The 27,170-nt window shown below is 45.8% G+C and overlaps 1 protein-coding gene and 1 long non-coding RNA gene across 2 annotated transcripts in view; one reads left to right on the forward strand and one right to left on the reverse strand.

Annotated features, from left to right (window-relative positions):
- The first annotated feature begins 77 nt into the window (after positions 1–77).
- Positions 78–1,536, forward strand: LOC134318073 (uncharacterized). Its single transcript, XR_010013334.1, has 2 exons — positions 78–194; positions 1,209–1,536. It is a non-coding gene; the product is annotated as an uncharacterized LOC134318073 (long non-coding RNA).
- Positions 1,537–7,269: 5,733 nt separating this feature from the next.
- notch2 (notch receptor 2) overlaps positions 7,270–27,170 on the reverse strand; it is a 124,704-nt gene continuing 104,803 nt past the window's right edge. The window contains exons 17-34 of the mRNA XM_062998819.1: positions 26,789–26,941; positions 25,060–25,288; positions 24,631–24,832; positions 24,395–24,548; positions 23,120–23,304; positions 22,885–23,017; positions 20,666–20,908; positions 19,619–19,731; positions 18,109–18,659; positions 17,449–17,799; positions 15,867–16,009; positions 14,127–14,331; positions 12,673–12,763; positions 12,017–12,170; positions 10,384–10,706; positions 10,132–10,279; positions 9,076–9,173; positions 7,270–8,985 (exon numbers count right to left, since the gene is read on the reverse strand). Of these exons, the coding sequence (XP_062854889.1) occupies positions 7,561–8,985; positions 9,076–9,173; positions 10,132–10,279; positions 10,384–10,706; positions 12,017–12,170; positions 12,673–12,763; positions 14,127–14,331; positions 15,867–16,009; positions 17,449–17,799; positions 18,109–18,659; positions 19,619–19,731; positions 20,666–20,908; positions 22,885–23,017; positions 23,120–23,304; positions 24,395–24,548; positions 24,631–24,832; positions 25,060–25,288; positions 26,789–26,941 (4,901 nt within the window). The 3' untranslated portion in view covers positions 7,270–7,560. The remainder of the gene's footprint in view (positions 8,986–9,075; positions 9,174–10,131; positions 10,280–10,383; positions 10,707–12,016; positions 12,171–12,672; positions 12,764–14,126; positions 14,332–15,866; positions 16,010–17,448; positions 17,800–18,108; positions 18,660–19,618; positions 19,732–20,665; positions 20,909–22,884; positions 23,018–23,119; positions 23,305–24,394; positions 24,549–24,630; positions 24,833–25,059; positions 25,289–26,788; positions 26,942–27,170) is intronic.

Here is a 27,170-nt window from a genome sequence, read left to right on the forward strand (position 1 = left end):
GGTTCGAATCTCAGGCTGAAGGAATGAAAGCAGGAACTGTTTGTGTTATAAAATATTCACACCCCCCTCCCCAGTGTGTGTAACTTCCCGGTGGTTTACGGACCCGGGTTATTTTACTCATTAGCGCCGTCTGGTGAGCCGGAGCGAGAGATGGGTCGTGTTCCAAACCGAGGACGTAGTGCACCAAGTAGCTTGTAAGTAAACACGCATCCGCACACTCGACAATAAATTCATTTAACTTTACAATTATCATTAATATATTTTTGTATGAAGTATTTTGTATATAGACAGATAGAAGATTGATAGATGGGCAGATGATAGATGAATAGACAAACAGACAGAGACAGACAGAGACAGACAGAGACAGATAGAGACAGACAGACAGACAGACAGACAGACAGACAGATAGATATACACACAGTCAGACAGATAGACAGACAGATAGAGACAGGCAGACAGATAGACAGACAGATAGATAGACAATCAGACAGACAGATAGATACAGACAGACAGATATACACACAGACAGGCAGGCAGACAGATAGACAGACAAACAGATAAACAGACAGACAGGTAGTCAGACAGACAGATAGATAGTTTGAGTAGATAGATAGACAGACAGATAGATAGATATACACACAGACAGGTAGGCAGACAGATAGATTTAACTTTACAATTATCATTAATATATTTTTGTATGAAGTATTTTGTATATAGACAGATAGAAGATTGATAGATGAACAGATGATAGATGAATAAACAAACAGACAGACAGACAGACAGATAGATAGATATAGACAGTCAGTCAGACAGACAGAGACAGACAGACAGACAGACAGACAGGCAGATAGGTATACACAGACAGATAGATAGATAAACAGATAGACAGTCAGACAGACAGACAGATAGATAGGCAGGCAGACAGTCAGACAGACAGATATAGGCAGTCAGACAGACAGATGACATTATTAATTCCCACAGGGAAAGTCAGTTATCACAGCAGCTCAAGATACATTAAAGCAAAACGTATTAAAGTACAGAAATATTATTTTTTACATTAAATTTAACTTTAATTCACTAAACTTAATTACATTAAACATTACATTTTAATTTTACATCACAAAATTTGACCAAAGTGTCCAAACTATCAGACAACCAAAGCTGCAAAGATAACAGCATAACTCCTTTCTTTCTGTACCCTACCCTAGTGCACTTCCTCAGGGATAAAGGAGATATTTGGGATTCAGCCGCTGTACCGCTCCTCAGCTGTAAAAGCACAGAAACACCCACTGATGCTCTCTGCTTGCACAGCTGATACAGAACCGATGTAAACAAGCCACCCTCTGATTTTATAATGTATACAATATCTACATGTACACATATTTCTGAACAAGGTCGGTCAGGTCTAAAAAAAAAAAGTTAACGTTTATTTTTCTTGCTTGAACCCAGGCTGATATATCAGTTAATGTCTGTGCTCAGCATGTTCTCCCCTATCAACCGTGTGTTTGGGTTGTTGGTATAAAATATAAATTTTTATCAAGGGTTTAATTGAGGTTTTTTTTTGTTTTTATTTCAAATTTTATTGATCAAGGGTTTAAAAACGGGTAAAAACACTGGAAATTAAATAGACAGTTTGGGATGCTACTATAAAAACTCCTGGTGCTAAAGAAAGAAAAACTGATATCAATTAAGCTACAACCTTCAGAGCTTCATCCTGCATTAAATCATTTCTGTTTGACCTTCTTCTCATCTTTTCCATAATTTAGACAGCATTCAGAACTTCCCACTGCCCTTGTGGCCTCTGCTGCATCCATACCAGCGTCTTTACTCTTTACACCAGCAAGCGGTGGATCCTGTGTGGAGCGTTGACATGTATGGATCTTTGAATCTTAAATCTTTAGATAGATAGATGGATGGATGGATAGATAGATAGATGACAGACAGATAGACAGACAGAAAGATTAACAAACAGACAGAGAGACAGGCAGAGAGATAGACAGACAGACAGATAATAGATAGATAGAAAGAAGATAAATAGACAGACATAGATTTTAGGCTCTACCCAAATCATGGCTGTGAAATGAGCCGTTTCCTGTATAATATGCAATTTGCTTTGAAATTAAAAATATAAGGTTTGTGTTTAGTGATTAAACATTTTTCATTTGCTTATGGTATGAAATATGAGGCGCTTTATGGGTCATTCCTGGGTTTGGGTGCCTTTTGGACCTTTATTTGTTTTACATATTTTATTATAAAAAGGACGTGTTTTACTTTTTCAAACTAATATTGGTCGCGCTCAAGCACACAAACTGTCTCTGACCCAGGATGTCCACCCTGTTACAGACAAATGCAGCTGCACTTAAGGCCGTTCTTTAAAGGATTTACACACAATATCAGTATTTCTGTTATTATTATAACCAGACTGAATAATAAAGCTATATAAATCACACATGCACCTCATATACACTGTAACGTCCACCCTGTTACATATAAAAGTAAATTCAGACAAAGAATTCTCTGCTTTTTTAGTGTGATAATTTTTTAAATGATCAAATCGTTTTGCTTTTTCTCGTATATCCCATAACCGGGTGGACAAGTTATGGTCGACCATATAAGACTTTTAGACGCCCAGCAGGCCGATTAGTGTATTAGTGCCACCCAAGCTCCTTTCTTCTCATGCTGTTAGATGTGCGTCCAACATCATACATTCATTCACTGTCTGTTTTACCACCTAGCACATTATCCTGGTCAGGGTCACAGTGGGTCTGATTTATTGGCTAAAAATTAGGAATAATCCCAGACAGGTCACCGTTCCATAACAGGACAGACACACACATGCATGCATGCACACATACACAAACACACTGAATGCACACACACACACGCATGCAAACACACAAATACACACACAGACACACGCGTGCACACACACACACGCACACATACACATGCATGCATACACACACATGCAAACACACAAACACACTTACACACACACCAAACACACACACACACCAAACACACACACACACACGCATGCAAACACACAAATACACACACAGACACACGCACACACACACACACGCACACATACACATGCATGCATACACACACATGCAAACACACAAACACACTTACACATACACCAAACACACACACACACACGCATGCACGCATACACACGAACACAAGCACAGGGAGAACATGCAAACTCCACACAGAAAGGACTGTGGGAATTAAACCCAGGACCTTCTTTCTGTGAAGCAGCACTACCCACTACTAAACACACACTATACACACTATCCCTCCATGTTCAGTGTGATTATTCAGTTTAAAATAAAACCACGAGCGCTAAACACGACAGCAGACGAGTGGATCAGTAAAGCTTCGGCCTTTCAGCACATCTCTCATCTTTATTTGGATCGTTTGCACGCTGGCTTGGTTTGAGCTACACGGTTTTGTTCTGGATTCACAAAAATTTCCTTCTAGAAACACGACGGAAGGCTACATACTTCATACAGCGACGACATACGAGTAGATGCGTATTAAACCAACGAAGGGAAAACAAAAGTTGAATTATTATTCATCACAAACGTATGTACAGCACAGATACACAGACGTTTAAACACGGAGAAACTCGCCGCTCGTGCTCTGAATTCTGATTTACTGAGTTCATTCGGAATCATTTCATATACAGGAAAATAATTAAGTGCCAAAACAGAAACGGCGCGTCAACACTGCACATCGGAACGAAACAAACATGATATCTCATTTTATTTTCATGTTACACCCCTGCTTTATTCTGGTCAGGGCTGCAGTGGGTCCAATGCATAAACACACCCCAGAGAGGACACCAATCCCAGCAGTAGTGGTAATTTAGCTCCCAAACGTAACAGGTTGGGTTTCATCAGGACAAAAACAGGTTTGGTTTATTTGTACAAAAAAAAAAATATATAAATATAATCTTTTGGTTTCAGTTATTTAGATCAGTGGTCCCCAACCACCGGGTCACGGACCGGTACCGGAAGAATAAAGAGCAATTAAACTTATAATACTCTTCGGGTGTTATTGTCTCCAATCACCACTAGGTGGGAGCAGCGTCTCGTTGCAGCTCAGGATTCACACTGATTTTCCATTCTATAGTTATTCTACATTAAATCCTCCCACCCCGCCGGTCCGTGAAATTATATCTTATATGGTGCAAAAAGGTTGGGGACCGCTGATTTAGAGGACGTAGAGGACGTTCACGAGACTAATCGGCTATAATGTGTTTACATTAAACACGTATGATTGTACTGATCGGATTTATAAAGCTCTGCTTAAACAAAGAAACATGATAAGTGATAAAAACGACACATGGCAGGATAGATAATCAAATAAGCAGTAATACACAAGATAAGAACAAAACCGTACAAAACGACAGATAATATAAAATAATCAACAGGATTAAAACATATATATTTATAGTCATGAGCAATGGTTATGATATTCTGTACAGTAATTCTGTAAAAGGCACGTTGATGATTATAATTATTATTCTCTGCTCGTCTCCGTCCGTACCAATACTGAACTCCACAGTCTGTCCAGAAACTAAATATCACTTTCAAATTTAATCAACCAATCAGAGAGCGAGGTTTCGAAAGTGCAACACCAACTCCACGCCATCCACGCCAGACTTCCACCGCTTTATCCTAGTCGGGGTCACACAGGGCGCCACTCCTGCGCAGAGCTTCCACCATCATGCGTATGTGTGTGTAGCTACCAGGGTTTGGTTGAGCTGCTTTCACATCATCATCACATGAGAATCTTCTTCCCCTTAAAGCTTCTCAGAGCGTCCAAAAAACAGACGGAGCTAAATCCGGACTGTAAGGGTCTCTCAGCGTCTCAACCCATCACACGAGCGATTACTCCTCCTCCCACCCTCACCGGTTATACCCGCACCCGTCGCTCATTTAGTTCAGAACACTGAGACCCCAGTGTTGAAACCCCAGTCACCAGTCACCTAAATAACTGCTGTAAGAGGATCCGAACACAGGAAGGCAGGAGATGCGTCGGCGTAAAATGAAAACAAACAGAATCATCTGAGCCATAGAGACGGAGATTACGAGACGTGTAGGCAGTATTATCGTACGCGCACAATTCATAATTAATCAAGCAACCACAAAGTACCTGGAGCACAATATAACATTCCACCTCTTACAAAAGAAAGAAGAAAATCATTTACACTGGTTAGTAAGTCCCGCATCAGGATACAAGCTTTGGAAAGAGAACGATAATAATAATAATAATAATAATAATAAAAACGGCTGCACATTTGAGCTTCAATTTCCTTCAGTATGAGAACAAGTTCAGAGGCTGAAACGAGAACACGGGCGTGAGACGACCACCACAGGACGACGAGCGGTCAGTCGAGTGCCAACGTGACTCAGATACCTGCCGAAGCGAAAGGCGAGCCGAGTCCTCGGTAACTCTTTAGTCCTGTTGATCTAAGAGGCAGTTCCATGTTGCAAAAGTGCCGCAGATGCACGTGTGTGTGTGTGTGTGTGTGTGTGTGAGGGATTGTTTAAAAATACGGCTGGGCGATACGACCATGTTATAATACACAGGCACCGCAAATCCCCACTGGGGATATTTCCAATCCAATATTTAAACACTCACCAGAAACAGATTATTCAATAAGAGACGACAGGGGCGCCAAAAATACCAGAAAATACAGCAAGGTTCACTCGAATGAGGCCCCGAATATTCTGTAATAACTCTCAGACAGCTGTCGTGATGTTTAACCTCCGTCTGCAACCCCCGGGTGCATACCCCGTACCCCTTCACTCAGTCACTTGACTTCTCATCAGGACGGTGGTGTACAGTACTGAGCGGCGCGTCTTCATGGTGCCAACCTATAGGGTCACCAGTTCGTTTAAGCGTGAAGTCTATCGGAACGAGCATCCAATCTGAAATCGCTGCTATCGCTTTGACTTTTATTTGATGTCAGACAGGATGAAGCTGAGATATTTCATCTTTTATCTGCTCAGCTTCATTTCATTTATTAATAAACATCCATTCCTGCGTTTCAGGCCTGCAACACATTCCAAAAAAGTTGGGACAGTAAAGCATTTACCACTTTGTAATGTTCACCACACTTAAAAGACGTTTCCACTGTGTGATGGTCCATCCTGGATGCCTCCGAGCCCAGAGAAGTCGACGCCGCTTCTGGACATGGTTACCATAAGGCTTCTTTTTTGCACAGTAAAGTGTTAAGTATGATTTGTGCATTAACTCTGTATTGTAGAGCTGATAAAGGTTTGATAAACTAATCCCTCACCCATGTGGTTATATCAGCTAGTGTTGAGTGGAGGTTCTTGATGCGGCGCCGTCTGAGGGATAGAAGATCACGAGCGTTCAGGTTAAGCTCGCACACTGAAATTCCTCCTGATTCCTTGAATGATTTAACGATATTCTGCACTGTAGAGGGAGAACATGCAAATCCCTTCCAATCTTTCTTTGAGGTTCATTGTTTTTAAACATTTCAATCATTTTCTCACACGTTTGTGGACAAACTGGATCCTCTGATCATCTTTACTCATCAAAGTGCATCAAAGACTCTTTTGTACCAAACCATGATCACAATCACCTGTTTGGAATCACGTCATTATTTAGTTTCTTCACCTCATTACCAGCCCTAAATTGCCTCCGTCCCAAATTATTTGGAATGTGTTGCAGGCCTGAAACGCAGGAATGGATGTTTATTAATAAATGAAATGAAGCTGAGCAGATAAAAGATGAAACATCTCAGGTTCATCCTGTCTGACATCAAATAAAAGTCAAAGTCAGTGTAAGAAACTCTGTGTTTTGTTATTATTCGCATTTTTCATACTGTCCCAACTTTTTCTGATTTGGGGTTATCAGAGAAAAACAACTTTGGTGTAAGTATCTAACCATTTTTTGTCTTCCTTTGGCTGGATGGGCACACTTTTTTACACTGGATACTGCTCCGGGCTCGGGACCAGCACTGTGAGCGCACCGGCACCCTCTACGACAATTCTAGAGCATTCTAGAGGGTCTTTTATCACGATAAAGTCCAGGGCTGCACAGTTCATCATATCAGCACTGGAACTGTATGCTCTAGATGTGCAACAGTTATAGCGGAGCGGCTATAATGATATTTATCAGTTATAAACAATTAAAAATTAATTAATATGTATCTTACATGTTAAAATATTCAACTATTATATTGTTCCATTAAAAAAATTGTTTTTGTTGCTACACCCCCCCTCTGGTCGTATCCGATTCCTCACTTCAGATCCCCACCCTGACTGAGTAGAGCTGCAGACTGCATCCCGAGCCCCAGTTCATCTTAGCTTATATTTCGCTCCATATAATAGAAGGCTATACATTCAACAGTGAGAAACATCGGGACCTACAATTTATCGTGATATTAGCATCGTATCGCCCAGCCATGGGTTCAAATTGCATAAAAAGACCACAGATCCACCTGCATAGTGTGAAGCTGGAGAAAAAGCCGAGCGCAGGTACCAGTCAGTGCATCAGCTCCGTTAGGAATGTTTACGCGTACACGCTGCTGCACGGCTGCTGCTGCGCCTGCTGCGAGGGCTGCGGCTGCAGGAGCGGCTGCCGTTCGGGGACGTGCCCGTGCGCCTTGCCGAGCGCGTGAGGGTGCGCGTGCGGAGCGCCGTTCGGACTGGTGGTGATGTCCGACCAGTCCGAGTGCGAGTGTGGCGAGGAGGAGGAGGACCAGGGGTCGGGCGACTCGGGCGACGGCGTGAGGTAAGGGTGCTCGCTCAGGGGCGGGGCTCCGTGACCTGGGGTGGTGACGTCGGAGGCCTTGCCCGGCGTGGTTCCCTCGGCGCTCGGGTAGCCGTGCTGCGAGGGAGGGGTGGGGAATTTATCCACGGGGCTCTGCAGCTGCTGGGGGTAGGGCATCATCTGGCGTACCTGGGCGCTGGGCATGGCGCGGGCGTGCGGGTGAACACGCGGCATCCCGTGCTGCAGCGCCGCCTCCTGCATGGGGTACATCATCTCCTGGGCGCAGTGCATGGGGTTCAGGCTCTGGCTGCGGTTCGGGACCGAAGCTCGCATCGCCCCCTGCCGGGCGGGTTTGAGCAGCGCCTGACTCCGAGACGGCATCATCTGGAAGGTGACGATGGACGGGAGCTGATCCTGGCTCATGGAGACGCTCATGGGCGCGATGATGCTCGAGCCGTGGTGGTGCTGCTGTACGCCCGAGGGCGCCACCGTCATCTGCTGGGGCATCATGTGACCAAAAATGTGGGAGGTGCTGTAGCTGTGCTTGGGTACGCTCACCCAGCTTGGCTGTTGCCCCAGCATGTGGCTGACTGGGGGCAGAAGGGTGCGTGTCGTAGGGCTGGTCATCAGCGGAGGCGATTTGGCGACGTTCGTCCCCGCGTCCGCCGTGTACGAATGCGGCGATTCGAGCGAATCCACCGGAGACATGGTGACCGAGCTTTCCGAGAGGACGCCGACGCTGCCCGTCGCCGCTTTGCCGGCGTTGGCGTTGGCGGTCGCCATCGCTACGCCGCCGTTAGCCGCGGGGAATCCTGTCGCCTCCCTTCCGGCCGGTTTCTTCCTCCGCTTGGCTTTCATCTCCTTCTGCTCCTTGGCTCCACCCCCAGCGCCGTTAGGCCCCCCCAATTTGGCGCCTCCGCCGCGCCGGTTCTTTTTGGCTTGCGGACCCGGGCGCATGCCCATGACCCCGTTACCGGCGCACACCATGGAGGGGTGGCCGCCACCGCCGCCGTTCCCCATGTGGTTTGGTCCGGAGTGCGGGCTGTGGACCAGGTTGTACTGGTCGAGCAGGCGGACGATGTCGTGGTGCATGCGCTCCTGAGCCGTGTCCCGCGGCAGCCGGTCCAGGTGATCGGTGATGTCGCGGTTGGAGTAGTGATCCAGCAGAACCTGAGCCGCCTCGAAGCTTCCTTCTCTCGCCGCCAGGAACAGAGGGGTTTCCTCCTGCGTGGCAAAAAACACAGGGGTTACGGACTGGTCAGGGTCCAAGAGGGTCGAACACTAGTCATAACGAACGAGTGCTTCGTGACTCACCTTGTTGTCCTGCATGTCTCGATTGGCTCCGTTCTTCAGCAGCACCAGAGTCGCCTCCACGTTGTTGACAGCAGCAGCCCAGTGCAGAGCAGATTTACCTGTGCAGGTGATAATGGGTATGTGTTTAACACTTTAATTGATTTGGTTAGAAGGCTGGAGTGATCTCTCTACACCAGGGGTGGGCAAACTTTGGGTTTTAACAATTGTTAAACATTAGTTACCTCTGACAATTAACTATATATTATATTTTGATCATGTCATCGCTCCCTACCTTTGGAATCTCACTTAAAATAATGGAATACCCTACGTAGTGCACTTCACAGGAACAGCCGGGGTGAATGGAACGCTCCTACTGAATCGGTGCTAATGATTGTAAGAACCGCTTTCTGAACCAATCAGAGCTTCTGATTGTAATTGTTAGTAAGAAATGCTGTTATTTGCATTTATTCGGTTTGCGTCACACAGATGACGTGGTAATGAAACGCTCGATCGGCTTTCTAACGACTTCCTGTTTTACTTCATGACCGGGAAAAGTTTGGAGGTTTTTAATTATAAGCACGTTTACAAAATAACGGATTCTGTTCCTAATGGGACGCACGCTTATAAATGTAATAGCATCTGGAAGAACAGAAGCTAAGGTAAGCAGCGGTTATGATGGTTTTTGCCGTGTTTGGGATTTTGGCCGCTGTGCCGTGATTTATCGAGCGCTTTTGTTCTGTAATGAAAACAAAACGTATCAGTTGAAGCTTTTAACTGGAACCTTCTTGTTACAGAAATTACATTCATTTACACAATGAGGAGGAAAGTAAAGACACGAAGTAAAACGGCTAAATACACTCGCTAATCTGTTGTTGTTTTTATCTGAACTTACAGATTATTTCTTTATTTCTGCGCTACATTTATAATATATGTTTTGTGTAGATTTTATTGACTCGTGACCTGACTCGGACTCTAGCCTTAAAATGCTCCTACAGAGGCGCTTTAATTGTGTAGGTAGTGGGGAGCAGGGCGGGACCCTCAGTCTAAGAGTGCCTTTTTTGGTTATTTGCATCTTACCATGATCGTCCACAGCGTTCACATCGGCGTGGCAGTTCACCAGCTCCTCCACCATGCCCTCTACTGCCAGTCTGGCTGCCAGGATGAGGGGTGTGGTGCCGTCGTTCATTCGTGCGTCCAGCTCTGTGGCCCGATTACGAATCAGGATCTGAAACGGTGCAACAAAAATTAAGGTTTTTTCTCATTTTCACTTAAAGCTCATTCACAAAAATGACTTTACTCGGTAGTGTTCAGTTATGAGCGCGTGCAGACCTGGAAGACCCCCTGCGCGTCGGCGGAGATGGCCGCGTGCAGCGGAGTGCGGCCCATGTTGTCGTGGGCGTTGGGGTCGGAGCCGGCGTCCAGCAGCCTCTTGGCGGCGTCGGCGCGTGAGTAGCGGGCAGCCAGGTGCAGGGCCGTTTCCCCCGTGCGCTCCGTCTGCGAGTTGAGCGACGCGCCCTGAGAGATCAGATCGCTGATGATGTTGGTGCCGGGCTCGTCCACCCCGCTCTCCTCCTCGTCGTCGCCCGAGACGCTGCCGCATTCGGGGTTGCTTTCGTTGCGCACGGCCGCCAACATGAGAGGAGTGAAACCGTCTGTAACACACAGAGAGAGAAAGAAATGTCAGCAGGTAATCAGACACCTACTGACCATTGCCACCAATAATCCTTACAATAAATCCATTGCAGGGATTAGACCAGACATGTCAAACTCAGGGTCTGCAGGCCACCACCGACCCGAGGTACAAGCGTATCTGCACTGCAACAGCGAGCATGCCAAGACCCGCAAGCCCAGCTGCACCTTTTCCACCACTTGAACATTTATCCGAGGTCAGAAATCAACTAAGCTCATCGTTTTTAATTACGTTTAAACATGCTGCCCAAAAGAAATGGCAAAACAAAAGTACAATATAAAAACGGGGCCAGTTTGCCTTGTTTGTGGAGCTAATTAAGTGGCCATAATTAAAGAATATACACCGATCAGCCATAACATTAAAACCACAACCTTGTTTCTACACTCACTGTCCATGTTATCAGCTCCACTTACCATATAGAAGCACTTTGTAGTTCTACAATTACTGACTGTAGTCCATCTGTTTCTCTGCATGCTTTCATGCTGTTCTTCAATGGTCAGGACCACCACAGAGCAGGTATTATTTAGGTGCTGGATGATTCTCAGCACTGCAGTGACACTGACATGGTGGTGGTGTGTTAGTGTGTGTTGTGCTGGTACGAGTGGATCGGACACAGCAGCGCTGTCACTGCTGGACTGAGAATAGTCCACCAACCAACAGCGTCCTGTGACCACTGATGAAGGTCTAGAAGATGACCGACTCAAACAGCAGCAATAGATGAGCGATCGTCTCCGACTTCACATCTACAAGGTGGACCGACTAGGTAGGAGCGTCTAATAGAGTGGACAGTGAGTGGACACGGTGTTTAAAAACTCCAGCAGCACTGCTGTGTCTGATCCACTCATACCAGCACCATGTCAGTGTCACTGCAGTGCTGAGAATCATCCACCACCTACAAACAAAGTACTGTTTCTCTACATAACAAAGCAGATGGACTACAGTAAGTAATTGTAGAACTATAAAGTGCTTCTATATGGTAAGTGGAGCTGATAACATGGACAGTGAGTGTAGAAACAAGGAGGTGGTTTTAATGTTATGGCTGATCGGCGTATAAAGCACTTTATCTAATATTCTCTTTAATAAATGTTGATCCTGTTTGGCCCTTGACATAGTCCCGGTTTTTAATTCAGGTTTGACACCCCGTTCAGACACAGCCAATCTCATCTGTGTAGACTGATCAGTGGTGGACCAGCGTAATAAACCGCTGCACCACCTGAATGCCCCCAGTCAGGGGTGGAGGGCAATATGACTTTGAGAAACCCGTCTTATTACCTGGTCCTTTCACATTCACGTCCAGACAGCCCAGGTCTGTATCAGCCTGAGGGGGGGTAAGTGTGATATCGGCAGCTTTACGGTGCTGCAAAGTCCACTCCCGCCGATCCACTTCAGCATCCACATCCACGGGTAACAGAGGCTTATCGTCCAGCTAAAGAGAGGGAAAGTGACACAAAGAAATAAAAAATCAACAACAATAAAGCATTTTTTTGCATGTTCCCTTTTCGCTTTTGCACCACGCCCAACCTGTCCCCGGAGGCGCAGACTGTTATGCTCCCTGTGCAGCCGCCGTGTGCTGCTGCTTCTTTTTTCTTACCTACTACGAGAGTGGCGCCCAGCCACCATGATAGGACCGACGGTTCAAGTGCCTCCCGTTTATTGAATAATCTGCATTATGAGGCGTCCTAGAAATCCTAGCAATCGCTTAGTCAAAATGTCCAGGATGTGGAAGAGTAAAGAAGCTAAAAACACGACTCTAACAACCAGTTAGGCGGACGTGGGTCTGTATTTGAGACAGAACATGAAGCCTCGCACCGCCGCTGAATGTTCTAGGTTCACATTCATCTATTAAGGGAGCTGTGCTGTGTATCGTAGCTTCTATTTATCATTTAATTCATGACGGCAATGAAATGAAGCACATGTTAAGTGTTTACCCTTTGTTTCTTGGCCAGATGTTCCTCTTCTGGCCAGTGATGACCAGAGCTGCCGTCTATCAGCCCTCCGTCTTGCTGCTTCTGCAGGTTCCTGTGTGAGAGGGGATTAAAGAAGATAAAACTACCATTCATGCCTCACTGTGATCGGTGGCTAAGAGTCATATTTGACTATTTATTTATATTTTTTATATTATTTTTGGGCTTTTGGGTAAAATACCCAGTAAAAGAGCCCAGAGTTTTTCAATTTTTTTTGAAGCAACACACAGTTTGTCCATGACTTTTTACCATGACCCAGGCAACACGTCAAGACACATCAGATTCATCAAAACAAAACACAAAACGATATATAAACAACTGATATAAATAGTGGCAATCTGGTCACACTATGGTTTACAAGGCGTAACGTAAACCCTCCACAATGGGGCGTTCGTGCACAAGTTAAATATTTATTTAATTATTATTATTATTAATGTCTGTAACCTATTTTTTGGCTCGCGACCCATCCGAGGGGGTCTGCTCAGACATGATTGGCTACGTCTGTGAGGGGACGTGGTCGACCAGCCTAGCTATTAAAAAGGTGCACACCAGTGCGCTCTAAGTGCCGGTCCCGAGCCCAGATAAAACAAAGAGGGTTGTGTCAGGAAGGGCGTGCTGTCTATAAATGTAGCCAAATCAGGCATATGGACCAAATCTGGGATCCTGTGTGAAAACCCCTAAAAATTGGAGCAGTCGAAAGACAGAAAAACATTTAAAAGATACTAAAAGAGACAAAAAGTAATTCTAATAATAATAATAATAAAATTTTTTAGTATTATTTTTACAGTTCTGCGATATGAATTTTAGCACCTCCAATTTTTTATCCGATTGCGTTACGCTTCCTCTCTACTGGTGCTGACCCCCGCCCCGATTGAGAAGAGCAAACTGACACACGCGCCCTCCGACACGTGTGCAGTACCCGACTGCATCTCTTCGCCCGCACATCAGCCTTGTGTACGGAGAGCCACACCCTGATCAGCATCATTCCTCGACTTGGTGCAGAAGCCATCAATCAGCCAGCAGAGGTCGTAATTGCGTGAGTTATGAGCTCCCTATCCGACTATTCCCTCCTTGGATGAACGAAAGCCAATCATTGTTCATGTAGGCGCCCAGCCCGGATGTTAGCCGGATGGCAGAGCTGAGATTCGATACGACGTATTGGAAATACCAGCTCTGGTGTGCTAGCGTGTTTTAGCTAAATGAATATGCTTGTCTGTAAATATTTCGATTATTTAATTTGCCAAAATGTCCCAAACCCTGACTGCACTCATAATACTTGGATATTTGGTGACCTGTGTGTGGATATTAATAAGTACACACACAATTCCTCTTTAAAGCTGGACAGTGATGTTAGAACTACACAGGTTATCTCTATCTATTTGTTTCATCCTTCCTAAAAAAGCACGTTCCCAACTCACTTCATTCCATAATCGTCTTGGCCGACAGGCTCTCTGCGCTTGCTGTCCTTCTTGGCCATGAAATCATCGGGCAGCCAGAGGATCCCATGCTTGCGATTACGCTTGGCGACCAGGACGCCCAAAATTAGGAAGAGCAGGACGACGGCTGCGGCCACGGCGATGAAGTACAGGACGGTGCTGGGGGACTCGGGGGTGGGCGGGATGCCTACGAGGAGGAGATAACAAATGCATGTTAAAATTAATTATGTTTTTAGTGTAACTTCGCCCGCAAAGGCACCAGGTGAAGCCCCACACCTGACGGCAAAAATCAACGAAAATCTGCAGTCCATAAGGGAGAAGAGATAGAACAGGGCTCAAGGGCACAACAGCAGCAACCTACTACTGCTTACAAATGCAGGTGACCATGCGCTCGCTCCGAAATGGGAATAATCGATACAGCCCCCGGCAAAATTCAACAAAGAATAGATAAGAGACACCGCCAATGCCAGCTACTCAATCCACCAACAAGCTTTTGGGAAAGCAGTAAGGCAGGGAACTCCTGACGCCGGCTAAATATGACACCAGTTGTGACCAGGATGAAGCTCATGTGGCAGTGGCCTACATGAATGCCACATGTTTGCTCCTGGTGGCCAATGTCAAAACGGCCAAGTTCCCAGAATAAGGAGATCAAAAGAATACCAGTAATAAGAACCAGCAAGAGATAAAGCTGGGCAGAGACAAGAAAAAGACAAGCAATGGGCCGACAGACGCTGGCAAACGGCGTTAAATAATAAAAGTCCCCCCAAGTTGAAGTGACCTGGTGCTTAATGAGGCACAGAGACTGCTGGATAAAGAACCTGGCACTGTCAGTCACCTGTGCCTGCATGCCATTTGACTATTTATTTATATTTTTTATATTATTTTCGGGCTTTTGGGTAAAATACCCAGTAAAAGAGCCCAGAGTTTTTCAAATTTTTTTGAAGCAACACGTTTGTCCATGACTTTTTACCATGACCCAGGCAGATTCATCAGAACAAAACACAAAACGATATATAAACAACTGATAAAAATTAGTGGCAATATGGTCACACTATGGTTTACAAGGCGTAACGTAAACCCTCCACAATGGGGCGTTCGTGCACAAGTTAAATATTTATTTAATTATTATTATTAATGTCTGTAACCTTTTTTTTGGCTCGCGACCCACCCGAGGCGGTCTGCTCAGACATGATTGGCTACGTCTGTGAGGGGACGTGGTCGACCAGCCTAGCTATTAAAAAGGTGCACACCAGTGCGCTCTAAGTGCCGGTCCCGAGCCCAGATAAAACAAAGAGGGTTGTGTCAGGAAGGGCGTGCTGTCTATAAATGTAGCCAAATCAGGAAAGAAAAACATTTAAAAGATACTAAAAAAAACCAAAAAGTAATTATAATAATAATAATACAATTTACATTAATCATAATCATAATGGCATTACAGGTGGGCATGATACTGTAACCCACACTCCCTGCCATCTGTAAAGCAAGTGGACCAATTAGAAAAGAAGGTGCCACACAGATACTTTGGTCTGCAAGACCTGAGGAGATTCTGATGATCTCTTAGTATCCTCGAGGATGACCTCCCGAAAAATACAGTAAGTGAACTGTCGCTACTTGTCGCCCTCCTAAATGTACTTCCCCCAGGGTGAAGTGGATGGTAAAAATGAGTAATGGAGCGTAAGAATTCTGTATGTACACGTGTTATGAGCCTGAGACCTGACTCACTGTCCACAGAGTGCAGAGGATACTGGAAGTCGGCGGTGAGGCACTCGGCAGCGATGAAGGAAGCGGCCTGGTCAGTGCTGGAGAAGCATTCCTTGGAGCTCTGAGTGCACTGACGGTTATCGATCTCCATGAACACCTTCGACCTGCGCACACGAAACATCCCATCACGTTCTGGTACTAAACCTGGACTGATTCATAAAGAATTAAACAGCTCAGTAAACGGAGAACACAGGATACACAGAGGAAAAAAGACCTTGAGACGATGGGCTGGAGGTGCCCAACGGTTGCCAGTTGTTGTTTAGCTTATCACACAGCTCTATTTAATCTAAGCTCTATAATATTTCTATCTGCAATGGATTAAAAGTGATTAAAGGTGTGTAATCTTTCTCCCCTATCTTTTCCTGCACTTGACTTTACTTTACATTCTACACACATAAGTATACATATATATACACCGACCAGGCATAACATTATGACCGCTGCCAGGTGAAGTGAATAACACTGATTATCTCTTCATCACGGCACATGTCAGTGGGTGGATGACGGCTAGACGACTGGGTCAGAGCGTCTCCAAAACATTTACATTTACATTTTCGGCATTTAGCAGACGCTTTTTATCCAAAGCGACTTACAGTTATGACTGAACCCAGTTTTAAGCAGTTGAGGGTTAAGGGCCTTGCTCAGGGGCCCAACAGTAGCAACTTGGCAGTGGTGGTGGGGCTTGAACCGGCAACCTTCTGATTACTAGACCAGTACCTTAACCACTGAGCTATCACAACACATCAGCTCTTGTGGGGTGTGTCCCGGTCTGCAGTGGTCAGTATCTATCAAACGTGGTCCAAGTAAGGAACAGTGGTAAACCGGCGACAGGGTCATGGGCGGCCAAGACTCAACAGACTAAATGTGAAGAAGTTCATGCTGGTTCTGACAGAAAGGTGTCAGAATACACAGAGCATCACAGTCTGTTGTGTGCGGGGCTGCATAGCCGCAGACCAGTCAGGGTGCCCATGCTGACCCCCGTCCACCGCCGAAAGCAGCAACAATGGACACGTGAGCATCGGAACTGGACCACGGAGCGATGGAAGAAGGTGGCCTGGTCTGATGAATCAGGTTTTCTTTTACATCACGTGGATGGCCAGATACTACAGCACACCTTTAGGGGTCTAGTGGAGCCCATGCCTCGATGGGTCAGGACTGTTTTGGCAGCAAAAGGGGGACCAACACAATATTAAATGGTGGTCATAATGTTATGCCTGATCGGTGTATATATATGTAGTGTTTTCCTATATAGTTGTAATTTGTCATACTGCTGTATAACAGTAATTGCATTACAGAGTCAATATTTATATTTTATTCTACTCATTGTATTTAGTCCTGTATTATGGTGCCTGTCCCCCCTTTATCTCCCAATCTAGTCATTTCCAATTCCCATTTGTGAATCCACTGGTGCTTGCACAATCCTCTGACTTGATTAAAGAAACTGGATCTCTAAAATTTGCAACTGCTTATTGTGAGCTGCCAATGTTAGGTTCCCACACAGGTACAGAGAGCCGCCCAGCCAGCTTCCTACGCTCGGACGTACCCGATGGCCTCCTTCTCCATCTCCCGCTTGCTGCGCCTCTTCATCGTGGCGACTCCGTAGTGCGCGTCGTCGTACTCGCTGCCGTAGTACGGATAGACCTGGGGCTGCTGCTTGTCGTCCAGCTTGACCTGCAGGTTGGTGTGGAGCAGGGACCCGAGCGAGCGCAGGAAGCCCTTCAGGTCTCCCAGCAGCTCCTTGGGCTGGAGCAGCACCACGATGACCAGCGTCCCCTCCGCCAGCTGGGCCGGCTTGTCGGTAGAGCAGTCTAAACCGTCCCAGCCGCACGCCTCGGTGTTACAGCCTTCGTTACAGTGGCCGTTCTGGTAGTGGTCCCGGCAGTACCGGTCATACCTGAGGAGGAGAGTGAACCTTTAATTTACACCTTTATTATATGATCACTGGGGCACAAGATGTACCATAAAAGCCTCCACAAGGGGGCGTTCCTGTACAAGTTTATTTAATGAATATTATTTTTCGGGTTTAAAGAACCCTGGTTTTGTGATTGGGTATGGGGTGGGTGGTGCCAACTGCCTTAACCTTAAAAAGAAAAGCTTTATTGTAGTATTAATAACAATAATTCATCACCCGCGGGTCGCAGCAGGGTCAAATGTCTACACATAAACGTTAGTATCTCTTCCCGGGTGGCGCTGTGGTACATACTTGCAGTAGCTGGGCGTGGAGGGGGCGTGTTTCTGGCACTCGAAGCTGTCGAAAAGGCAGCCGGGATTGTCGCACTCGGGGTCGCAGCGGCCGTTGCGGAAGTAATCCCAGCACGGCACGGAGGCGGTGCAGTTCTCCCACGGGTGCTGCCAGCGCAGCGTGCAGTCTCCTCCGTCCCACTCGCACTCCTTGTTTTTGCACTGCGGGTCGCACACCCGGTCACCGCGCCGCTCCTGACACTCCAGGTAGGGGCAGGACGAGGCGCCCGGGTGGTTCCTCTGGGAATTTTGGCAACGCTCGCCGCTGAAGCCGGCCGGACAAAGACAGGAGAAGGAGTGCGGCTTCTGCGAGTCCCTCGCGCACATGCCGCCGTTCTCGCAGGAGCAGGACGGATTCGGTGGCGTTTCGCATCGCGGGCCTGAAAAGCCGGGCGGGCAGATACAGACGGGCGGATGGCCGGGTGCAGACGTCTGGCACCGGCCGCCGTTCTGACAGCGCAGGTTGGCACAGGTGTAGCCCTCTATGTCTTCGCAGTTGGAGCCTGTGTAACCCTGAGAGACACACATGGAGAAGGACAAATAAATAATATGACTTTTTAACGATCACACAGCATCCCAACAGGACCTACGCAGGCAGAATAGAGCAGATACGGTATAAATTCAATAAAAACGCACTGTGTTTTCTGATAAGCATACCTCCACCATGCTGACCACATCCCTTAAGCGCAGGCGTAAGAAAAGGGAAACATAAGCAGAGGTCAGGAGGAGAAAAAGAGAAGAAAGGAGAAACATCGGCACAAAATCAGTACAAAATACCACATTATACAGTAAAGTTGGATTCCATTCCACAGGAGCGACAGAATCACGCTCTCGTGACCGGTGGGTAAATTTTACTGTCGACTCCCTGTGCAGTGATGGAGCGTCACTCACGACTCCCTACAGTCTGAGGTTCCCTTCCAACTCAACGACTTCACTCACTACGGTTCGAATCTCACTTAAAATATCCATAAGCCCTGTTTGGTCCAGATCACCACTACAGGGAACTACTGGGGTGACTGGAATGCACCTTGTGTCGACTCAGGTTAGTGAATTTGTGGAACTACTTTTTCGGTGGAAGGTATTAAAGTATATTCAGTATTAATTTCAAGGCTTCTTTGGTCTATTTTGTTTGTTTATCTTGTAAAAACGGTTGTATAAATGAAGAATAAAGGCTCGTGGCTGCGACCAAAACACAGCCTTGATGTTACACGCATTTATACAAGACCTTGAGAGTTCCATTGCTTAAATAAAGCACAGAAAAGCTAGAGATGAGTGAACTTACAGTGCACTAACATGCATTTCATACCTTAATCATGGAAAATACAGGCAGTATTGTAGTCTGTGCGTTTCCTATTATTTAATACATGATCGTAATGTTATTTCGAGGTCTAAACGGTGCCTTGCTGATGTACGAACATGACTATCTCCACATAATTCACACATACAGTACATTTAAATTAAAAAACACTTACAGGGACGCAGGAGCAGCTGTACCCATGGACGGAGCTCACGTTCATGGAGCACTTGCCTCCGTTGTGGCAGGGCTTCGACTGGCACAGATCCACCATGGACTCGCAGCGACGACCTGGAGCGGCCACAAACATACATATGTTAGATATATTAGGCAGCGAGTGAACATTTTATCCTCAGAGTTGATGTTAGAAGCAGGAAAAATGGGCGAGCGTGAGGATCTGAGCCAGTTTGACGAGGGATAACTTGTGATGGCTAGACGACTGGGTCGGAGCGTCTCCAAGACTGCAGCTCTTGTGGGGTGTTCCTGGTCTGCAGTGCTCAGTATCTATCAGGAACAGTGGTAAACCGGCGACGGGGTCATGGGCGGCCAAGGCTCATCGATGCACCTGTGGTCGGATCCAACAGACGAGCTCCTGTAGCTCAGATTGCTGAAGAAGTTCATGCTGGTTCTGATAGAAAGGTGTCAGAACACACAGTGCGCACACTGTGATCGGACAAACAAGTCCGAACCGTGGAGGCCCCACCTCGCAACCTATAGGAGTTAAAGGATCTGCTGCCGACATCTTGGTGCCAGATACCACAGCACACCTTCAGGGGTCTAGTGGAATCCATGCCTCGACGGGTCAGGGCTGATTTGGCAGCAAAAAGGGGACCGACACAATATTAGGAAGGTGGTCATAATGTTATGCCTGATTGATGTATTGTCAAAGCTATTGAGCCTTGCTCAAGGGTCCAACAGTGGCAACCTGGCAGTGGTGGGGCTTAAATCAGCGACCCCCAGGGTCTACACACAGACATGATTAATTATGATCGGGAATAGGGGGTGGCCAAGGCACCGCGACTGATTGGCGTCCTAGTGATTCTGGGTAAGCCTGACCCACTGTGACTAGGAGCAGGATAATGCGGTGGTAAAACAGGGCAGTGGTTAAAGTACTGGACTAGTAAACATAAGGTTGCCACCGTTGGGCCCTTGAGCAAGGCCCTTAACCCTCAATTGCTCAAATTACACTCAGTGATGATCGTAAGTCGCTTTGAGAAATACTCACCGGTGTAACCGAGGCGACAGCGACACTGATAGTCGTTGGCCAGCTGGATGCAGTCGAGGCTGCCGGGGCCGTGGCACGGAGACGACAGGCACTCGTTGATGTCACCTTCACAGTGTTCGCCGGTGAAACCGGGAGGGCACACGCAGGTGTACTGACCCACGCCGTCCACGCATCGGCCGCCGTTCAGGCAGCGCGGGTGACCCTCGTCTGAGCACTCGTTAATGTTCACCTCGCACTGCCGACCTGAGAAGTAAGAGAGAGTTAACGCAGAAGTGGTTCAGGTAGAACATTTACACTGATGCACTTTGGTATATACAGAGAAAACATCGATTTAACGGACTAATAGGGGGAGCACTGGTCCGTAAAATGCGTTTATTTGAAACAGTGAGTTTTTTTTTAGATATTTAGATATTTCTACACTAAACTTTACTGCATACTCCTTTAGTTTTTCTTTAGACCTACGTATATCACACACCGCTTTCCACATTCTTAATAAGTTCTAACTTATTAAGCAATACTTCGATGCACTTACCACTTCCCTTGTCCTTCAAAGCCATAAATAAGCACTGGAACTTACAAAAATGAAACATAAACACTGAGAAAAGGCGAGAACAAAGCAAACCTCCTGACAAAACGAAACCTATCGCTCATGTAAACAGAGAGTCGGCGCCGGCTAGTGGACGATTACTGAACTACTGGTCTCGGGACGTTTCTAACTGGAATTGTAAACAAACTCCTTTGCATTGCCACCGGTCGGCATAGATGCATAGATAGATAGACAGACAGACAGACAGACAGATTAGATAGATGATAGATAGATAGATAGATAGATAGATAGATAGATAGATAGATAGATAGATAGATAGATAGATAGACAGGCAGACAGATTAGATAGATGATAGATAGACAGATTAGATAGATGATAGATAGACAGATTAGATAGATAGATAGATAGATAGATAGATAGATAGATAGATAGATAGATAGATAGATAGATAGATAGATAGATAGATAGATAGACAGACAGGCAGACAGATTAGATAGATGATAGATAGACAGATTAGATAGATGATAGATAGACAGATTAGATAGATAGATAGATAGATAGATAGATAGATAGATAGATAGATAGATAGATAGATAGATAGATAGATAGATAGATAGATAGATAGACAGACAGACAGGCAGACAGATTAGATAGATGATAGATAGACAGATTAGATAGATGATAGATAGACAGATTAGATAGATGATAGATAGATAGATAGATAGATAGATAGATAGATAGATAGATAGATAGATAGATAGATAGATAGATAGATAGATAGATAGATAGATAGATAGATAGACAGGCAGACAGACAGGCAGGCAGGCAGATTAGACAGACAGACAGACAGACAGACAGACAGACAGACAGACAGGCAGACAGATTAGATAGATGATAGATAGACAGATTAGATAGATGATAGATAGACAGATTAGATAGATAGATAGATAGATAGATAGATAGATAGATAGATAGATAGATAGATAGATAGATAGATAGATAGATAGATAGATAGATAGATAGATAGATAGACAGACAGGCAGACAGATTAGATAGATGATAGATAGACAGATTAGATAGATGATAGATAGACAGATTAGATAGATAGATAGATAGATAGATAGATAGATAGATAGATAGATAGATAGATAGATAGATAGATAGATAGATAGATAGATAGATAGATAGATAGATAGATTAGACAGACAGACAGGCAGACAGGCAGGTAGGCAGGCAGATTAGATAGACAGACAGACAGACAGACAGACAGACAGACAGATAGACAGATAGACAGATTAGATAGATAGATAGATAGATAGATAGATAGATAGATAGATAGATAGACAGACAGACAGACAGACAGACAGACAGACAGACAGACAGACAGACAGACTAGATAGATAGAAGATAGATAGATAGATAGATAGATAGATAGATAGATAGATAGATAGATAGATAGATAGATAGATAGATAGACAGAGAGACAGACAGAGAGACAGATTAGATCTATCTATCTATCTAGTCACTCAACACAATAAAATGTGCTCTAAACTCTAATCGACGGACCAGAAGGAAAAATATCAACAATATGACCTTTTGTTCGGCTTGGCAAATACAAATAAACAATCTTTTCGGGATATGCAAGGTCCCACGTCCCACGTCCCATACTAACCGTTGGTTCCAGGAGGGCAGGAGCAGTAGAAGTGATTCACCATGTTGATGCAGGTGCCTCCGTGACGACACGGGTTCGACTGACACTCGTTAACATCGTATTCACAGTGCACTCCCTGATAACCGGGCTTACACTGACAGAGAGAGATAAACAAAAAACAACACAGTTGTTGCGCACCAGAACACATCATGTTTAATACGGTAAATACATAAACTACACGTGTGAAGTGATTTACCTTGCATTCATATCCTCCCAGGTAGTCCACACACGTGCCTCCATTCCTGCAGGGACTGGACAGACACTCGTCGATCCCTTTCTCGCAGTAGCTGCCTGACCAGCCCACCTGACACTGGCAGTAGTGTGTGTTGCCCTTGTTTACGCACTGTCCGCCGTTCTCACAAAGCCGCTCCACCAACACTCCTAACCAAAACACAGAGGCATCAGAGATGTAAAAGACAACTAAAATATCACGTTACATATTACATACAAAGAACAGACTTCCCTCCATTCTTCAAGTATTTTATTGTGATATTTATCCCTCATAATACCAAGTTCTAACTTTCTCCGCTGCTGCAGACCGCCGTGTTTACACAGTGGTTATATTCACGGTAGGAGGTTAGAGGTAGTAAATAATATAAATAATAAATGACAAAACTATTATGCATTCAAATTACAAACGTTCTGACTGCGTGTTACACTCAGCACATGTGGATCCGTGTTAAAACCACAATGATGTTGCTTTAATATCCCTTCCTAATATTGTGTTGGTCCCCCATTTGCTGCCGAAACAGCCCTGACCCGTCGAGGCGTGGACTCCGCTAGACCCCTGAACGTGTGCTGTGGTATCTGGCACCAAGATGTCAGCAGCAGATCCTTTAACTCCCGTAAGTTGTGAGGTGGAGCCTACATGGATCGGACTTGTTCGTCCAGCACGTCCCACAGATGCTCGACCGGATTGAGATCTGGGGAATCTGTAGGCCAAGTCGACACCTCAAACCGTTCCTGAAGCATTTTAGCTCTGTGGCAGGGCGCATCAATCATCCTGCTGAAAGAGGCCACAGCCATCAGGGAACCGTCTCCACGAGAGGGTGAACATGGTCTGCAACGATGCTTAGGTAGGTTTCCCAGCAGAACGTTGCCCAAAGCATCACCCTGCCTTCTTCCCATAGTGCATCCTGGTGCCGTGTGTTCTCCAGGCCACGCACCCGGCCACCCACGTGATTTAAAGAAAACCTGATTCATCAGACCAGGCCACCTTCTTCCATCGCTCCGTGGTCCAGTTCCGACGCTCACGTGCCCAGTGGTCATAATGTTATGCCTTGTTGTGTATATACTAAAATGTAAGTAATGTGTGTGACTAGTAATAATTCCACATGTTGATATGACGGTATAAGACAGAATGAAGCCTGATGTTTGCGCTTAAATAGGTCCAGTTTAACAGACATGACGATGATAATGAGCCGAGAAAGACGTTAAGCTTTAATAAAGAATGCTGATGAATCTGACCGACCTTTTTTCTTGGCAGCGTTTTCGCAGGATATGTTGGGAATGTCGCAGTAGAGTCCAGTCCAGCCCTGGGAACACTTACAGCTCCAGTTCGTCTCCTGCTGGACGCACGTTCCGCCGTTCTGACACCGAATATTCTTGCACAGATTTGCCATGTTCTGCAAAACACACAATCATCACTCAACGCGTACGCACGCCATACATGGCCATTTCCTTATGGAAGCGTGTATGGGTACGTACCAGGCAGTTGCGCCCGGTGTACTCCACGGGGCAGGTGCAATGGTACGTGCCCAGGCCGTCCGTGCAGGTGCCTCCGTTTTTGCAGGGCTGCGACTCGCACTCGTTGATCTCGTACTGACAGAACAGACCGGTGAAGCCGAGCCGACATCGGCAGAAGAAGCGGTTTATGCCGTCCACACACGTGCCGTTATTCAGACAGGAACTGCAGAGAGACATAACGGCTGAGCTCCAGAAGCATCACAGTCCTTCTTATGGGGAAAAATGTCTTAACTCCAGGTACACATATGAGCCATTACGGCCCGAATCGGTGCTTTTTTCATCCCCAGGACATTATATGAACAAACGTATATAAAAATGAACCTTAACATGCATTTATCTAATTGCAAATTTAGGATATATTCATGTTATGAAACACATATAATCGCTTACGTCTCGGTGCATTCCGGGATGTTGCGTTCGCAGTTGATGCCGTTGAAGCCGGGCGGACACTGGCACGTGTAGCTGTTGACGAAATCCAGGCACGTCCCTCCGTGCTTGCAGGGCGAGCTTTCGCATTCGTTCACCTCCTCTTCGCAGCGCTCGCCGTAGAAACCGGGCCGGCAGTCGCACGAGAACCGGCCCACTTTGTCCACGCACGAGCCGCCGTTGATGCAGGGGTCTGAAAACGTGAAAACGGTTACAAACCAGGCGCAGTTCAAACGTCTACTATCATAACAGAGCTGCACGATACCAGGATGAGCCAAAATATTAGAACCACCCACATTCTGCTGTCAAAACTGCTCTGATCTATCAAGACATCTGAAGGTGTCCTGTGGTATCTGGTACCAGGAAATTACCAGCAGTTCCTTCAACCTCCAAACCATTCCAAGGGATCATCCTACAGTACGACCTAGAAATCATTCTATTGCTCACATGTATAATCCTGAGCCTGTGTACCCATCACAGGCACTTTCGATAGTGGACAGGGGTTCTCCTAAATACTTTGGCCCACTTTTGACAGGGTTTGATGCTTTACGTCATCACCAGGATCTGCAATTTGTGCTACAATAGATCTAGAATAGAGTCTTCATGTCTTCTGGCATCAATGAGTCCAGACCACCCAACAACCTGTTGGCGGTTCATGGCTTGTCCTTCCATTTTATCAGCTCCACTTACCATATATATACTACACAGACTTTGTAGTTCTACAATTACTGACTGTAGTCCATCTGTTCCTCTACATGGTTTGTTACCCCCCTTTCATGCTGTTCTTCAATGCTCAGGACCCCCACAGGACCACCACAGAGCCGGTATTATTTAGGTGGTGGATGATTCTCAGCACTGCAGTGACACTGACATGGTGGTGGTGTGTTAGTGTGTGTTGTGCTGGTATGAGTGGATCAGACACAGCAGCACTGCTGGAGTTTTTAAACACCTCACTGTCACTGCTGGACTGAGAATCGTCCACCAACCAAAAACATCCAGCCAACAGCGCCCCGTGGGCAGCGTCCTGTGACCACCGATGAAGGTCTAGAAGATGAGCGACTCAAACAGCAGCAATAGATGAGCGATCGTCTCTGACTTTACATCTACAAGGTGGACCAGCTAGGTAGGAGTGTCTAACAGAGTGGACAGTGAGTGGACACGGTGTTTAAAACCACTCACACCAGCACAACACACACTAACACACCACCACGTCAGTGTCACTGCAGTGCTGAGAATGATCCACCACCTAAATAATACCTGCTCTGTGGTGGCATGAAAGGGGGTGACAAAGCATGCAGAGAAACAGATAGACTACAGTCAGTAATTGTAGAACTACAAAGTGCTTCTATATGGTGAGTGGAGCTGATAAAATGGGTGGCAACCTGTCAGTGGTGGGGCTTGAACCAGTGACCTTTTGATTACTAGTGCAGTACCTTAACCACTGTACTGTGGGAAAAGAGGGATGGTTAAATTCACTTCAGCTCACATTTACTACATAGATCCATAGATGAGGTGGCACTACCAAACCGAGCTATTTTATCTTCTGAAATGTGATCACACAGCTTATTTCTGTATTGTGGTCAAATCTACAAAACGACCACAAACGTTTTAAGGCTTTGTCCTGTACTTAAAAAGCCAGGCTCGGTTAGGCTAGGCTCGGTTTAAGTGTGGGAAACGTGGATCGTGGACTCACTGGAGCTGCAGTCGTCGATGTTGGTTTGGCAGTTGGCGCCGCTGTAGCCGGGCTTGCACTCGCACAGGTAGCTGCCCTGCTTGTTCATGCAGCGGGCGCCGTTCTGACATGGACTCCTCTGACATTCGTCCACATCCTCTGTACACTGGGTACCTGTACACACACAGAGAGAGAGAGAGAGATGTTGTCAGCGAGTAAAGAACCTAACAGACCAGAACAGAACAGAATTACAGATAATAAAAGATAAGATAACTTAATGTTGATTGAAGCAAGCCTGTGGATGCATAAATAAAGTGAATTATATAAGGTAAATAAGGTAAAACAAACTATACTTAAGCACTTATGCTTAATTAAGGTCATTATATAAATAAGTACGACACTT

The sequence above is a fragment of the Trichomycterus rosablanca genome, chromosome 7 (assembly GCF_030014385.1).
Source record: "Trichomycterus rosablanca isolate fTriRos1 chromosome 7, fTriRos1.hap1, whole genome shotgun sequence".
Taxonomy (NCBI): Eukaryota; Metazoa; Chordata; class Actinopteri; order Siluriformes; family Trichomycteridae; genus Trichomycterus; species Trichomycterus rosablanca.